This window comes from Strix aluco, chromosome 3 (assembly GCF_031877795.1).
Source record: "Strix aluco isolate bStrAlu1 chromosome 3, bStrAlu1.hap1, whole genome shotgun sequence".
Classification (NCBI taxonomy): Eukaryota; Metazoa; Chordata; class Aves; order Strigiformes; family Strigidae; genus Strix; species Strix aluco.
In genome coordinates, this window is record NC_133933.1 from 112,875,939 (window position 1) to 112,894,191 (window position 18,253).

Below are 18,253 nucleotides of genomic sequence, written 5' to 3' on the forward strand. Positions count from 1 at the left end.
AAGCTTCATTCCCCATATTGATGTTAATGAAAATGAGCCACAAGTTACATTGCTCAATTTCTTAGAAATAACGATTGAGACTTTGTTTTAGCATTTTCCTTTTAAGGGCTAGCTTCAGTCGAATCTATACCATTATGTCATATCTTTCACTACCAATAACTATTTATTGCAAAATTAATTTTTTCATGTAAGTACGTTCCTCTAATTCTAGCAAATAAAAACAGCTTCCAAAAGACAAACTGAACTTACAGGCATATAGCAAAATATTACAATGTATGATGAACAAGCCAACTGTAGATTGAGGAGAAAATACCATATGGTCTATGCACATATGGCATAGCCCATCACCCAACATAGCAATTTGTAGCAGTGCAAAATGGGAGGAGACCTAAGCAGCACTGCATATGGTCATGTTGTTCCAGCCACTGGTCCAGGGTTCACAGAAGATGAATAGGTCAGCATCATCCACTACAGCAGGAACAAAGAAGCCTTAAGCAAAAGCTAGGGGAGCGACTACCTGCTGGAGGATGTGTTAAACGAGAAGTCCAGAGGAAAAGCAGCAACGAATGACATGTTCCCTGTTCTGAGGTCATTTCGCATGCCTCTCTCTCACAGTTCTGTCTCCAAGTACGTTTTAGCTGATTTTAGTGCAGAGTGCCTGATTACAGAGCCATGAGCAGACGTGACCAACTTGCATCAGTGGAAAGAAAAACAGGAACGATTGTAACGAGAGTGTTTTCCAGAGGAAGGACAGCAACTCTGAAAAAGGCCCTCTCAGGCTAAAATTACATTGACAGGGGGGGAAAAAAGTCTGCATTATAAAGGTCACCAATCTAGATATTCTATACACAGAAAAGGCACCCAAACAACAGAGAATAGGACAAAAAGCAATTCATACGTAGTGATACATAGTAAATAAGCGCAAAATGCAAGAATGGAGACCTGTTTAAAAAAATAGACACATGAAATAAAAACCATAGGTAGTTAGATCAAACCAGTAAGAGAAAAAGGCCATTTCTATGAGAAGGAAACAGGGGTAGAACTTTAAATTAAAGCACAGAATTCAGAACGCACAAGCACTGGGTATTTGATAGATTGTACTAAATATAAAATATATGTACAATGCACATAACTGTTCTACGGTAATTTGGCACATACAAGTTGAATACAGTATCAGGAGACCATACATCTAAATATGACAGATAATCCTTCATTTATTAATACTTTATAGAACTTTTACTAATTGCAGTGCATGCTAACTAAACGGCTATTTCCAAACCATTTGAGGCAAATAACTTTACTCTAAATCCATGTGCCACTAAATGAAGAGGAGAAAGCAGCAGCAGATGGTTACACTTCTTTAGTAAAGGGCAAATCGACGCACAGCATGCATTGTATGCCATACAATAATAAATAACATAAACTGAAAGTGCAATATAGTTCAAGAAGGTGAGATTTATTGAATGTTTCACCTCAATACTCACTATGTGACAGAACATTAAAGAACACCACAGAGAAGTTGATTAAGATTATAATTACAGAAAGGTCTGTACCATGCATATAAAGTGTTAGCTTTTCCACTACCACGAAGAACTATGCAGAGAACCATAAAAGCAAATAATGGAAAACAAACTACATGTTTCTCAAGCCATCCCTCCTCTCAGCACAGCACCACGAGTCTCAAGACAGCCTTGAAATGTCATTTTAACTTCTTAAAACTGGAACATCTTGAAATTCTGACGATGTGTTCCTACAAATAACTTCTTAAAAAAAGTTTAGTTTCTTGCACGATCAGATTTCCAGATTGAAAACCCTAAAACAACTAAACATGCACTGGTTTGAAGACTGAAGGAGACTGAAAAAAAAAAAAAACATTATAAATCCACCTGAAACTTGATGTGACACAGGTTTCTATAACACTTCGGTGTTTTGAAAATTGTCAAAAACCACCAATGAAATGAATCAACTTGAATTTTTAATGTGTGAAGCAATTTTACACAGATTTTATATTTGTTTTCAAATTATCACTACAGATGCTGTTAAGGAACAAGATTGAAATGCACCTTGATGCTCCAGGCAGAAGAGTAGTGAAAACAAGTTTATCAGATTTCTGCATTTTGCAGACCTATCTATGCCATTCTTTGGAGCCCAGCATATAGTGTCCTCTCTGGAAAGCTGTTCGGTTGCTCTGATGATATGATGTGTATGAGATGTCATTTGCTCTTCCAGAATGCAAGAGAAGCTTGTCTTTTTAAATGTAATTTGACCACAGTAGATTTGTCTATTAATGGCTATTATGTAGTTAGACAATTATTTTTTAATATTATATTTTTATCATTTAAAAAAATTGCTCTAAGCCTTGTATATTAGCATACATCTTTAAAACACAATTCTAAAATTAAGCATACTTATCAAACTTACTAGGGATCCCAACAGCACAGTAGTCATTCATTCTTTCTCAAATAGTGGAATTTAGTTGTTACTTTCCTCTGCCCATGTTTACAGAAAAAAAAAAATAGTACCTACTTTTAATTAACATTAAGAAAGGCTCAGTGAGGTAGCTGGCACTGCTTTTCACTATTAACAGAAAAATTTTACTTTTTTTACTTCTCATGACTAATTACATTTTGGTATTTACTAAAAGTTTCTTCTCACATTACTGTCGCACATGTATAAAATAAGCTCACTACCTCCACTTTCTCTTATAACATAGAAATTCCTGTAAACAACTGGTAACAGTAAAAGGAGTCTGAAGTACAGGTTGGCACAGAATTTCACATGCAGAATCTTGTGCCATTCCATGCCTTTATCAGAACTGGTGGTGAAGGCCAAAATTCATTGTGCATCAGAAAGAGACAACACTGCAAACCAACATGTACAAAAATCCTCAACACTCAGCACAGACGTTATCCTCTGCTTTCAACTGGGTTTGAAGATGCTCATGGAAAATGACAGACCACTTCCTAGCTGTTGAATGACCATCCATCATTAAGAACTGTATGTGTATCGCAAACCTTCAGATTCTAATTCTGAACTCTGGACCAATTCTGGGATTAGATACTTGGCTGAAGTCTGTAGAGCTGAAACTTGATTCAGAGCTGTGTTAATCTCTCCCTGTACTTTTTATGTACTTATCTACAGTTCTGACACTTTATTAATTCCCAGATGTGTGAAACCAAAATGTAATTGCCACAGCCTCCCACAGAAGTAATTTTAGATATGGTTGCCCTTCAGAAAGGCTTAATTTCCCTTTATATAAGGAACTTCTTAAAAGACACCATTTTCTCCCTGGTAAAAGAGAGGGCAAACACTAGTGCTGAGTGAAAGGGTCCTTCCATTATGACAAATTAAATGGAGCTTTTTTGTGGGTCATGATTCCTCTTAATCAAATAACCACTAGCAACAAACCTACAGGAATCCATAGACACAAGATAACTCTCATTGCATAGAAATGCAAGTCCCACAACAAGCTTCTCATGGCTGTGTGACATGCTCACAAGCAGTATACAGTATTTGTGGAATTACCCATATAGCCTTATTTCCCACGTGATCATATTAAAATTTAAAAACCCAGTATTAGTGATTTCACTACCACCTTTGCAGTGTCATTGCTTACCTAGAATACCTACAGGCATAGAGAAACTCCAGATTTTCTCTTCTTTTACTATCTTCACACCACCCTACCAAACATATACATAGAAAGTTACAGTGTTTTTATCTACCACCTCTCATACTATTTCTTAAAAACTTTAAGAGACCAATATGAATGTAATATTGAAATGACAGTGCCAGTTATTCTGCAAAAGAAAGAAAAACAAGGAAAACACATAGTGCTTACTTAAGTCATGGTTCTATGCCTGCCTTAAAGCTATTTACATAGTTGGAAACCACTTTTCCATCCCTACCTCATATTGAAACCAGAATTTTTATGTCACAGCACCAATGCAGAAGAGAATGGGTAAGATTAAGCTAGTTTCTGTTGTAGTCTTATCACTGAATGTATTAAGAAAAATGTTATTGGGTCTAACTAAGCACTATCGAACCTGTCTTGAGAACTTGAAAGTTACACTTTCATAGAGAACAAGTGAAAGGTTTGCAGAAGGGAGTCCCACTGTATTCCTAAAGCACTGTTGACATAAAATGGTCGAGGAATGAGACAATGAAGTGTTTCCTTGGTCACATTTGTTCCTCCTCATTCAAGAGAAATCCGTTATCTAATCCATTGTGCATCTACCATATACCTTCTGCTAGGTATAGCTAAGAATGGAGCTAGATGTACTGTTCCAACTGCAACAACTGCCTGTTAAGCACTGTTTCCCCAAATTCATCAATACTGTCTGCTGGACAGAAAATACCATCTGCTAGAGTGACTGTACAGTTTCATCTACCCAGTACTGTTGAAGTGATCCTGGCTTACAAACAAACCAACCAACCAGAACTCAAGGAACAAGCAAATAATCCCACATTTTGACAGCACTGAGTTAGGAAGCTACACATGATGCTGTCAGCAATGAGGGTGCAGTAACCAACTGCAGGACACAAACTTTAGTCAGTTCAGTCAAAGCTTAAGAGAGATAACCACGGCTACAGAACATGAAGCCATCTTTAGATGCCTACTTTACAAGTCGAGCAAGTGAGAAAACTCTGCATGCAGAGCGTGCGATTTGCAAAGGGTCACAACTTGGTCAAATCGATACCAATTTTCACTGCAGCACTCAAAAGGACTTCTCAATGAGGGCTATTTCCATAACAATTTTCAGTTTTCCACTGCCAGCTGTTTCAACACAGAAAAAAAAGTGGAAGTTGTAGACAGATGAAGCATCCTATTTATCTTCCTCCAAACACTGCTCCACTTGAAGAGTTGTTCCAACTTAAAGTAATAGCCTCTGAGAAAGAAGTAAGTCTGGAAAAAAAAAAATCTGCCTGAAAGGTAAACATAACAGGAAGTTATTAATGAGAGTTTGAAAAGAAACACGTATGTTAACTACAAGTACTTGTTACTCTTTTATAGAGTTATGTCACACACAACAGAACAATTAACTGTACTGTTGCTGCTGGAACGCAGTAGCCTGCAGACATTCCTTAACAACTATATAATCGTTTTGGGACTAGATGCAAAAGGAAAAAATGTGGATATAAGAACACAGACTGCTGATTCCACATGCAATATATTTGCTCAGGACACTGAAAGTCATTCCTGCCCTTGTAGAAAATTACTAATTTTTTATGAATTTGCAGATTTTTAAGCTAGAAGGGATTGTATACTTCAACAACCCTTGATTTTGCTTCAGCAATTCCTACAGTTAAAGATTTACATAAGGAAAGAAGTGATTTCTGTCACATCTACAGATTTAGAGAGAACCTAAAATTTTAAGTCAATTATTATAAAGATTCCTTCAGAAAATGCCACAGACTGCAAAACTACAAAGAACGCAACTGAACATCAAGTATCACAAAAATCTGTTTATACAGACTTCTTGAAAGATACAGTTTATTCTCTTTAATAAATAACAGCTTTAAAAAGGACATAACATGCAACCTCCGTAAACATACTAAGAAACCAATTGATATCTGGACAACTTATGCAATAAATCAGAATAGATGCGCAGGAAAGACGCAGTCTAGTTTGTCACTGTACAAAGTAAGTAAGTGTTCTCACTTAGACCTCTATTTGATTTTATACTATTGAGAACAAAAAAGCCATACTTGTTACATTGGAGCTGTAAGTGATTTTCCAATTGAAAACAACCCAGTAATTTCATTGTTTTCTCACACTGAATCCCTTTACTGAAATTCTCCCTCCCCAAATATGTTTTTTGTAGGAAGCTAGAGAAAGAAACTATTCTACTTAGAAGCTCAATGATTTGAGTTTTAAACAACAAGAAAAAAGAAAGGCAAAAAAACCCCTACCTGAAACTACTCTGGAGACACTTCCATCAGTCAAGTATTATTAAAACAAGTATGAACAGCAAAAAGAATATATGAAATATAAAAACTAAATCCTCATCAGAAGTGTAGATGCTAACCAATACCCTGCAGTTTCAACAACCAGGAAGTCTGAGTGCATGCAGAAACCCAGGGCTCTGTTTGCCTTCCTCTTTCAGGTGTGGATTGAGGCACACCCAGAACTTAACAGAAGTCAGTAACTACTATCACTTATCCATGTTCTTCCTGCCACCAGTTCACCCACTGGAGTCATTTCTCTAAAAGTAAAGTTAGTACCTTTTACAGGCAGTAAATAGAGACATTAGAAAAAGTAAATGAGACACTTTAGGTAAGTGTCACCATAATATAAAGGGATAAGCATAAGAATAGAATTTAAATGGAATACAAGAAATACTGTCACCTGCCCTCCCATCCAACAGACTCAAGTGGATTTTGATCCCAGCTACACAGGTCCACATCACCCAACATTACAGTTCACTGTTGGTCAATCATCTACCTTTCATTATTCTGGCGCCACTTGCTGAATAAAACCTACCATGCCACTGAAGTAGGCTCTGACATATATAACAACCGCAGTCTTGACCTGTCAGAAACTTACAGCAGTCACCCAAAGCAGACCAGATCCAGTTCTGCTCAGTCCTCCCTAATTATATAATTTTACAAAGCTTTTTAATCTTTGTGTTCAATCATTTTTTTATGGTCTTTCTTAGCTAAACACATATGATAAATCACTCTTGATTGTTTTTCCTTCTGCCAAAATTCAAGTCTGTTATTGCTAGTCTCCTGTTCTCTTTCTGAATAATTTCAAAGCACATTTTGTATGTATGTTAGTAATTCAGCATTTTAAAATTATTTTTCTATAATCAATAGCTATACACATCAGATGGTAGTATCTACAGGAATGATGTTTTCATTGTACTTTCTGCTGTCATTCTATTTCATTCCCCTGTGTTTAACCTTGAAACCCGAATGACAATGCTTCCTATATCCCTGCCTGCAGACATTCACACTGAAGCTGGAGGAGCTGAAGTATCAGCGCCTGACAGGGTTTGCTCTTTGATCAGCTCAGGTGGTGCAAAGCCAGCTGGCTGCAGTTATTCTGTTGCCCAGGGAACAACAACTGAAGTGTATACTTCCTAAATCTGCACAGGAGGCCCTTCTGCAGCGTTGCCACAGCAGCTCTTGCTGTGCAAGGCTGAAGTGGTGAAGCTGCTATAGCTACAGCCCAGCTGGTGCCCATTAATGCTCTCAGTATGACAGGAACAAGCAGCACTCAGAAGCCTCCTCCTCTCCATTGACAAACAGTTATCATTCTTCCTTATTGATCAACGTAAACATCCTTCTCATAGTTTAATGAAATGAAGAAATAAAACCCAAATTACTCCAGTATGTTGGGGTTTTTTTAAAAAATAACCTTTTTAGGCAATTCATAAAAAGATAAACCATATTCCATTTATTCAACAACATGTCCTTCACAAGCAAAACAGGTGGAAAAACAGCACACCACTCTTTCTGGGTTAAGAATTTAATCTTTTGTGCTAAAAGCCTGTGTAGACTTTCATCTCACATTTTTTTCTGAAATACATGAGGTGAGATATATGTAGAGAGTTGCAGGCAGTTTAATTTTTCTTTCCATCACTTAAGATTTTTTAGCTACTAGAAAACAGCCTTTGATTTTTGAAAAAGGTAAACATGGAAACAAGGCACATAAGGGAAACATAACACAACAGCTCACTCTGTATCCTAATAGAAGCATGTTTTCAAGTGGACTCTAAAGTAGAAATAATTAGTAGAAAAACAGTAACATGCAACGGTCCAGACATACTCACACAGGGGATATCTTCCATACTTAGCTGTTGTCTCATTACTCCAACCTATGGAAAACACTGCTTAAACCACAGCCTTATTGTTAGCGTGCAGATCGCAGGTGACCATAAATTCACATTTACTGCACACCAATACAACACAGATATGGCTTAGATCTCTAGAGAACAGGCTCCCATGTTTGCATTGTATATACAGATATCTAAGGAGGTTTTAAAAACCTTACATGCTGGACAGTAATGCAGAGAGAATGATCTAAGAGCGTGTGAAGGCGTGGGGTATGACACGGAGAGACGACCAAACCCATCATGTTTTATGCACCCTCAGTAAGTTTGCAGATGACACCAAGTTGGGTGGGAGTGTTGATCTGCTCGAGGGTAGGGAGGCTCTGCAGAGAGACCTGGACAGGCTGGAGCGATGGGCTAAGGCCAACTGTAGGAGTTTCAATAAGGCCAAATGCCGGGTGCTGCACTTGGGCCACCAGAACCCCCAGCAGCGCTACAGGCTTGGGGAGGAGTGGCTGGAGAGCTGCCAGTCAGAGAGGGACCTGGGGGTGTTGATTGACAGCCGGCTGAACATGAGCCAGCAGTGTGCCCAGGTGGCCAAGAAGGCCAATGGCATCCTGGCTTGTATCAGAAATAGCATGACCAGCAGGGACAGGGAAGGGATCTTACCCCTGTACTCAGCACTGGTGAGGCCGCACCTCGATTACTGTGTTCAGTTTTGGGCCCCTCACTACAAAAAGGACATTGAATTACTCGAGCGTGTCCAGAGAAGGGCAACGAAGCTGGTGAAGGGTCTGGAGCACATGTCGTACGAGGAGCGGCTGAGGGAACTGGGGTTGTTTAGTCTGGAGAAGAGGAGGCTGAGGGGAGACCTCATCGCCCTCTACAACTACCTGAAAGGAGGTTGCAGAGAACTGGGGATGAGCCTCTTTAACCAAGTAACAAGCGATAGGACAAGAGGGAATGGCCTCAAGTTGCACCAGGGAAGGTTTAGACTGGATATTAGGAAGCATTTCTTTACAGAATGGGTTGTTAGGCGTTGGAATGGGCTGCCCAGGGAGGTGGTGGAGTCCCCATCCCTGGAGGAGTTTAAGAGTAGGGTTGACATAGCGCTTAGGGATATGGTGTAGTTGGGAACTGTTAATGTTGGGTTGATGGTTGGACTGGATGATCTTCAAGGTCCTTTCTAACCTAGATGATTCTGTGATTCTGTATGGAAATGGAAGACAGAACCTGCAGAAAGCAGGCAGTCAGCAGGCTGAAAAATTAGAGAAGGTATAAATTGCACTTCTTTATAGTCTGATGTTTTTTATGTTATCCAGAGGTGATTTGAGGCAATGTTCCAGCACATACCTTTTTGGGGGGATATACTCTGCAGATATACGTCTATTTGAGGGAGCTCAAAATTTACTGTTGGCATTTCTGGAAATCCACCATATGGGGACAGCCCAAGTGAAGAGCTGCAACCATTGCTATATCGATGAGCTGAACTTTGCTATTCAGGTATAATTTGGCTGCAACACTGTGAAAGCTGCTCAGCAGCACAAATAGGCATGCTTTCTTCCTGACACTTCACATGACCAGATCTCATAAGTCACAACAATGGCTTATGGCTTGTTTGATACCTGAGATATATCTCTCTAGGTATTTTAACAGAATAGAAAAGAATGGAGAAACTAGCACTAACTACATGCTTTTGTTTGTTTGTGATAATCTTCCTGCTGTTGTTTCCACCAGCACACTGTAACCACAACAGTGGGAGCCCTACAAGAAACAAGGTATCAGCTAGCTATATAAAAAGCATTATGAGATTTAACCCTGTGCTGAGGAGAGCTGCACAATACACCAATAAAAATTAATGAACCATATTTACATGTTGGCTTCCATCATCACTAAGGCTAGTGAAGCTGAACACCATTATCAATGCTGACACTTTTACACACACAAAAAAGGGCAAAGAGAAAGCAGGAGTCTCATTGAAGGCACTTATTTTCATGACCAACACAGTGGCTGTCAGTAGGACTAGGTGACAGCAATGCACTAAGGTTCCCACTTGATGTTTCATGAAGTATTAAAACTCTATATTCCTTAAGAAGCTAATGGGAACTGCAAACCACTTAACCCCTCATCGAATCAGGCTCCTTACTAGACAGTTGCATTTTTAACAGTCTATCTAAATAACCTTTAGCATTCTTGTTCTACTCTATAGGAGGAGTTCCAAAGACAAATGTAAATGACTTGACAGTTCATTGAAATCTACTACAAACAGGACAAACGTCACTATATCCAACATAAGCAGCTTATGTGACTGCCTCAAGCTTGCCAGACCAAGTTCTAACAACTAGCTGAATTTGAAAAGGTAGGTTCACTACCCCTTAAACCAGCCTTTCACAGTCTCCACTTTGTACTTTTCCTCAACAAAAGCCCAGATGTCTGGTCACTATTACAGAATCACAGAATCATTCAGGTTGGAAAAGACCCTTGGGATCATCGAGTCCAACCATCAGCCCTACTCTACAAAGTTCTCCCCTACACCATATCCCCCAACATCACAGCCAAACGACCCTTAAACACATCCAGGGATGGTGACTCCACCCCCTCCCTGGGCAGCCTATTCCACTGTCTGACCACTCTTTCTGTGAAAAATATTTTCCTCATATCCAGTCTGAACCTCCCCTGTTGCAGTTTAAAGCCGTTCCCCCTTGTTCTGTCACTAATCACCTGTGAGAAGAGACCAGCACCAATCTCTCCACAATGTCCTTTCAGGTAGTTGTAGAGAGTGATGAGGTCTCCCCTCAGCCTTCTCTTCCTCAAACTAAACAGTCCCAGCTCCTTCAATCGCTCCTCATAGGATTTGTTCTCCAGGCCCTTCACCAGCTTCATTGCCCTCCTCTGCACTTGCTCCAGCACCTCGACATGTCTCTCATATTGAAGTTCCCAAAACTGGACACAATACTCAAGGTGTGGCCTCACCAGTGCAGAGTACAGGGGGACTATCACCTCCCTACTTCTGCTGGTCACACTATTTCTAATACAAGCCAGGATGCCGTTGGCTTTCTTGGCCACCTGGGCACACTGCCGGCTCATGTTCAGCTGCTTGTCAATTAGAACCCCCAGATCCTTCTCTTCCACACAGCTCTCCAGCTACACCTCCCCAAGCCTGTAGCGATGCATGGGGTTGTTGTGGCCCAAGTGCAGGACCTGGCACTTGGCCTTGTGGAAGCTCATCCCGTTAACATTGGCCCACTGATCCAATCTATCCAAGTCTCTCTGTAGAGCCTCCCTATCTTCATGCTGATTGACGCTCCTGCTTAACTTGGTGTCATATGCGAACTTACTGATGAATCACTCTATGTCCTTATCAAGATCATCAATAAAGATGTTAAACAGAAATGGTCCCAACACCGAGCCCTGAGGAACACCACTTGTGACCGGCCGCCAGCTGGATTTAGCTCCATTGACCACCACTCTCTGGGACCGTCCATCCAGCCAGTGCTTGATCCAGCAGACCGTACGCTCATCCGGGCCATGAGCAGCCAGTTTTTCTGTGAGAATTCTATGGGGAAATTGATACACACAAACTTTCTTCCAGTAATAACTTGTGACTCAGAGCTTAGATCTCAGAGTCATCATCTGCTTAATACCTTTACATTATCTGGCCAATTTGGGTAGCTAACTTCCAGATGTGCTCACACATCAAGCACTGGTAATTCATGGAAGAAAATAGTTATGAATAAGTAGTAGCTAGATACAGTATCATTTGATTTTCTGTTCATGAAGTCAGTTACAAATGCTACAATAAAAAAGCTAATTTTACTAATATAAGAAAAAGTGAGTTACTCCTATTTGGGGTTCTTTAGTTGAATTTCACTTACCTGACATCAAGATATCAACAGCTAGCACATCCAGAAAGTCCACAGAAAGAAAAAGAATAAACATAGCCCTATGCTAGTCCGTATTTTTCTCAACTTGGGGCATTCAAGCAATACATTGTGGTTTTAGTCAGCTGCTCACAACTATGCAGTTCTTCTTATTTGTTTACAGCTCATAAGGACTCATGGGAGAGAAACCCCACCATAGGCTTTTTATTAAACTTGACTGGAGAAGAACATATAGCCCTTCTCTAAAAAGCTTATAATTTAAGAAGAAAAAAAAACATGAAAATACAATCAAATAAAAAAAAAAAACAAAAACAAAAAAGCCTTGGTGGATTTTTTTAACCCTTAAGCCATCTCACAGTCAAATCTTCAGCTCAGAGGTGGGATACAATCTCTTTGCTAGTACTGACCAAATACACCTTATGTTTATTCCCAATGCAGAACTTATTGGGGTGAACAATCTCACTGGGATCAGAGAAGCATGACTCTTTAGAAGGGATGGATAAGGGAAGTGAGAGGGAGAACTGCCCTTTATGAGCAACAGCAACTAGAAAGCATGGAGCTCTATGGGGGGATGAAGGCCAGCTGAAAGCTTACGGTTTAAGATTAGAAGGTAGACCAATGTGGCAACATTGCAGTTGGTGTCTGCTACAGGAAGGATGAAGCAAAGGATAACACAACCTTCAGACAAGAAGAAGGAGCTTCATATTCGTATGTCCTGTTCCTCACAGGGGACTTTAACCACCTCAGCGTCTACTGGAAAGGAAATGCAGCAGGACACAGGAGGCTTGTGCAGTACATTGATAATAACTAACACCAGCAATCAACAAGACTATGGGGAGGAGTTCTGCTGGACCTCATAGTTACAAATATCAAAGAACCGCTCAGAGATCTGAAGGTTAGGGGAAGCCCGGGCTACAGAGCTCATGCGATGGAGGAGTTCATCTTGTCCCCTGACGAGAAGGAACAAGGCAAACAGCAGAATTACACATCACCCTGGGCTTCAGGAGAGCAGACTTTGGCCTGGTCAGGGATCAGCTTTGAAGAACCCCATGGAAGACAGTCCTGGAGAAAAAAGGGGTCCAGGAGAGCAGTTGATTTTCAAGGTTTATCTCCTCCAAGCTCAAGAATGGTCCATCCAGATGAGTAGGAAGTGAAACAGAAGTGGCAGGAGGTGAACACAGGTGAACAAGGAGTTCCTGACTAAATTCAAACATAAAAAGAAAGCATACAAGAGGTGGAAGAAGGGACAGGTGGCTTGGGAGGAATATGGAAACAATATCTCACCAAACAAGAATATGGTAAGGAAGCCAAAGCTCATCTGGCAAAAGTCAACAAGAAGGACTTCTAAAGATATATCAGCAAAGGGAAGACTTGAGAAAACATGGGCTCACTGCTGAATGGGGCAGGGGAACTGATGACAGAGAACGCCAAAAAGTCCAAAATACCAAAAGTTTTCTTCACCTTGGTTTTTACTATCCTCAGGATTCAGGGATCCCAGGCCCCCAAGACCAGCGGGAAGGTCTGAAGCAAGAAAGACTCACCCTCTATAGAGGAGCAACAAGTTAGGAAATATTTTTAAGAAATGGGACCCGAGCGGATGCATCCACAAGAGCTGAGGAAGCTAACCAATGTAATCATGAGGCCACTTTCAATTATGTTTGAAAGGTCATGGTGATGGGGAGAGGTTCCTAAGGACTTTAAGAAAGTAAATGTCATTCGTACCTCTAAGATGGGCAAGAAGGAGGCTCTACGTGCTAAACAGCCTCCCCTCAGTCCCTAGGAAGGCAATAGATTAAGTAAACCTGGAAAACACATCCATATATAAGATGACTGGGGGCACTCAGTACAGATTTATGAAGGGGACATCATGCCTGACAAATATGATTGCATTCTGCAGTGAAATTTAAATTGAAAATACAGGCTCTGCAAACAGAGTGACAGTAGGTGATATTGTTTATCTTTACTTTAACAAGCCTTTGGTACAGTCTCCCATAACATCCTCACAAACAAGCTAAATACAGGTGGACAATGTGGTGGGTTGAAAAGTGGCTGAACTGCCATTCTCAAAGGGTTGTGATCAGTGGCATGAAATCCATCTGGAGGCCAGTCACTACTGATGTATCCCAGGGGCTGACAGTGCTGGCAATACTGGCTGGCATCTTTATTAATGATCAGGAAACCTTGGAGGGACTGCAGCAGGCCAGAGAAATGGACCAACAGGAACCTCATGAAGTTCACCACAGTGAAACACAAGGCTGATTCTGCTTCAGATAGGAGGTTGAACTCTAGTTCAACATCCCTTAAAACAACCTCTGACATTCCTTACAACCTGAATTATCCCATGATTCTTAAACAGTGGAGAAGTGCTGTTAGTCTACTAGATGGCATATGCACCCGCAGTGGACATCAGAAAACTATGCAGAGCTGCAAAATAGTCTTTGCCATGTCAGAAAAGGCACATAAACATTAACTTCAAATTCTCATACTCCCTGTAGCTATCTGTCACTCAAGGTACAGTAGCAGAAACATCTGCAATGGTTAAGTTCTATGGCTAATGGTCAGAAAAATGTTGATGCTTGTTTAATGACACATGAAGTCAATATAATCACAGTTTCACTCTTAAAACTTAAAAAAAATTTTAAAGTTTTCACTTTTAAAAAACACACAAGAGAATTAAGGTTGCAAACTACCACCTACAAATCTGGAAAAAACTTCAAATTGTAATAATCTTCAAAACATTTTAAGATATTTTCATATAAGCACTACAGTTTTAGTGTTATCAGAGAACAAGATCGAACTCTAGATTTGCCACTTTATAAAAAACTTATCAATTAGCTAAATATTTAAGACATGCCTAGGACTTGAATTGTGGTGGTGATGTAAGTCAGCAGGAGAATAAAAATTAAAAAAAAAAAAATCTTTAGCGTTCTCTTAACAGTCTATCAAGCAAGTGACTCTCCTTCAGCCTCTCCAGCTTTCTAACAAAGATGAGATAGATGACATATGGGGAGGCTAAAGCAGGCTATCTTTCCATGGTAGAAAGAATACCACAGAAAATAGAATGCAAAAAAAGGTGAGGTCACAAAATGTCTTAACATTTACTGGAAGGAACTTGCACAGTATACTTCATTTCACTGGCATGATTCAGGAATAACTCCGAAGTCTAACACAAACCAGAGAAAAGCTAGTTTCTAAGTGTCGTGGTTTGAGCTCAGAGGGCAACTGAGCACCACAGAGCCGCTCACTCTCCCCTTGCTCCCAGCACTGAGGAGAGAATAAAGCAAAAGCCCCTGTGGGGCCCCCACAGGCTGCAGGCGGGTCTCTGCTCCACCACAGACCTCCATGGGGCAGCAGGGGTGGCCCTGATGTCTCGCCATGGGCTGCAGAGGGGCTCTGTATAGGGCACCTCCCATCTTTTTCTCCTTTTTTCCACTGACCTCAGGGTTTGCACAGATGTTCTCCTCGCACCTTCTCACAGCTCCTCCCCGGTTCCCCTTCTTAAATACATTATCACAGAGGCGCAGCTAATTGGCCCAGCCTTGGTGCAAACGAAGGTCCAACTTGGAGCGGGGGGAGCTTCCAGAAGCTTCTCACAGGGAGCCACCACTGTAGCCCCCTCCCCCGCTACCAAAAAACCCTGCCACTCTCTCAAACCCAGGACACTAAGTTTCACTTATTTAACAAGCTAGTTAGACAAGAATGCCTAAACACATACTATAAGACCTTATGTGTATCTGCAAAATGTTATTTACTGCAACAATAGCATTCACTGGAGATTGAGAAAGAACACATTTTCCTTCAATTTATTATAATAGTTCAGTTCAATATTTTAAAATTTTTAGTTAAAAAGGTATTTGAAATTGGAGAAGGAAAACCATTTTTCTTGTTCTAAGCTCAAAAAAAAGGGGGGGCGGGAAAGGCAATGAAACCTTCTAATGCTGAAGAACAGAGCAGCCTGATAATTCAACAGATTCTCTCCCAGTTCTGAGAAGCATTTCATCCACTTTCTGTATTTTAAAAGCACTCTTTCCAACATCATGACCACCCTGTAATACTTCAGTCATTTTCTTTCTTCCCTCTTTCTTCTGACATTAGCTCTATTTTGCTTCATAGCACAAACGTTACAATTATCCTGATAATGGTTGTCAAATAAAGTTGAAATCCTAAACCAAGGGATAACAAGCATCTGTGCTTCAAGTTAATTATATTATATATGCTGCCCCAGTTCTTACACTCTTCCCTATGTATCTGCTCTTACACACTGGCTGAGACACTACTGAGCTTGACTCCTACAGCAGTCTAACACATTAATAAGATTATAACACCGACTAAGATAATACAGCTACATCACCTGTCATTTAGCCTGAACTTGATATACCTCTATGCACAGAGGCCTTCAAACGTGAACAGCAGTTAACATGGAACAACTTCTCAAGCCATTCACCATTTCTGTAGTGGTTTTCCATCATATGGATCAGATAGTCAATCATTTCACTTAAAACCTTATTGAAGAGTACTTGTAAAGGAACACTACAAATTACATATAACACCCAGAATTCCTAGAAAAGCAACACGTACAAGCTATAAAGAACATTAAGAGAACACCAAGCACATTTATTTCTTCCCTCAAACTATGGGAATAAACTTTCTTCTGCACATCCTGCCACTACTGCCGAGAAGAGCACTGGGGAATATTTAGGGATACGTTCAACTTCCCTCCCCATTTTAATGACTGAAGCATATCACATGGCTGTACCAATGATTCCCCTATGTGGAGTGTTTTCACTACACCAAAGTAAATTGAAACCAGTTAAATCAGTGTCACCTGCTGTCTTCAATGCTAAGCAGTTGAAAGCATGACCAGCAGCGTATTTCCAGTGCCCTTACTGATAAATTTTCTTTGCAGGAAGTTTTTTTAATACGCAAGTTTGCTGTGTGATAAGTGCAATGCATCAGACAGCCATAACTCATAGCAGATTTAATGTTTATAAATTAATGGAATTTAAATGCAAACTTTATTCTCCTTTTCATCAAAATTAAACAGCAGTTCTGTGTTTGTATGGTTCTGTGTTCTGGATCTACAAACTCAAGCTATTTACATTGAGTCTTCATAGCTGCTGCACAGTGGCACCTACCTTATTTGGAAAAAGAAAACAGAAAAACAAGACGTGTGTTTGCACATGTGCCTGCCTGCATGTGTAAAGTGCAGATAACAGCTTTCGCCACTCGCACTTTCTTTTGCCCTCTGGTGGCTTTGTATGTCCCTACATGTAATGGAAGTGCAGAACCTATTTTTGTAGGAGTTGAAAAAAAGACATTTGCACTGGGAAAATAAATCGGTTTCCACATATATTAAATAGACTTGAATAAGAAATTTAATTCTTAAGAGAAGCAGTGGCAATCACAAACACAGAAGATGACAGTAACATAGAAAATTATTTTTCAAGTATTTAATTTCAAAATGGTCTGGGAAAGGTTTTTAACCAACCTTAGGAGTGATGCTTCCATTAGTCACTCACTCTACAGATAGAATCTATTTTTGTTGCAGTGGTAACAACCTGACTTAAAAAAAAAAAATCTCAATATTGTTATGCTTGAGAGAGATTTTGCTTTTAAATTTCATTTTTCCTCTTCCTAGTGAGAGGAAATCATCTAGCTTTATCCCATGGATTTAAAACATGGATTTATCTGAAAGGCTAAAGTTAAAATCAGAAGAGGCATTCCACCGTGAGCTCCACAAATAGCGTTATTAGTGCCACAGTGTCAACTCCTAGTTTTACAGGAGTTGAAACTTTAAGGTAATTTCATGTCATGCCAAAGGCAAGAACAACTGAAGGACTTCAGAAGACTTGGTGGTTAAAAAAGCAACAGATGAGCTTCTCTGTATACAAAAGACTTAGTTAAAGCATGTAGAGAAAACCAATTTACGCCATTCCAACATGATGCCGCACTTGGAACTGATAGTTAACAACTCAGAAAAAAGCTCTTTGTGTCAAGAATGACAGTTCTCTGAACCTAATGTGCAGCAGAAGCTACAGAAGGCAGCAAAACATTGGGCATCTTTACAAAGGGCACTGAGAATAAAATAGAAAGGATTGTTTCACAGCCCCATAAAAATTTGATATGCCCGTATGTCAAATGGAGAGTGCAATTCTACTGTTTGCATCTGAAGAGGGGCATAGCAGGGTTGGAGAAGGGTAACATAAATGAGGATGATAGAACAACTGTCTTACTAGATGTTCAACAGGTTAGGACTCTTTCATTTGGGAGGAACATGACCTAAGTTTACAGAAACGGAAAAGCATTGGCAAGGTGAAAGAATTCCTATTACAGGCCAAAAATTGCAATCTTAGAACTAAGTGGCACTCACTGAAATAGTACAAGGTAAGTTTAAGAAGAAAGGGTGGGGAGTTTGGCCAGTGAATAGTAGACTGAAAATTTGTTACAGAAGTTTATGGCAGAAGGTGGTCTCAGCTGGTTCAAAAGGGATTAGAGACCTGTCTATAAACCTGTCTACACTGTTCTGCATAGGATCTCCTGTTGTTGCTGTAAGAGTCATGATACTGGTACAGATGAACAAATCATTGGTGTGATCAA

At 40.1% G+C, this 18,253-nt stretch overlaps 1 protein-coding gene across 3 annotated transcripts in view; it reads right to left on the minus strand.

Moving 5' to 3' along the window:
- EIPR1 (EARP complex and GARP complex interacting protein 1) overlaps nucleotides 1-18,253 on the minus strand; it is a 91,500-nt gene that overhangs the window by 46,526 nt on the left and 26,721 nt on the right. The window contains exon 1 of one of the 3 annotated variants that reach the window (XM_074819985.1): nucleotides 518-673. The exons of the other annotated variants lie outside the window; for them this stretch is intronic. Within the exon in view, the coding sequence (XP_074676086.1) occupies nucleotides 518-593 (76 nt within the window). The 5' untranslated portion in view covers nucleotides 594-673. Of the gene's footprint in view, nucleotides 1-517; nucleotides 674-18,253 lie in introns of those variants that run through there. 3 annotated transcript variants of the gene reach the window in all.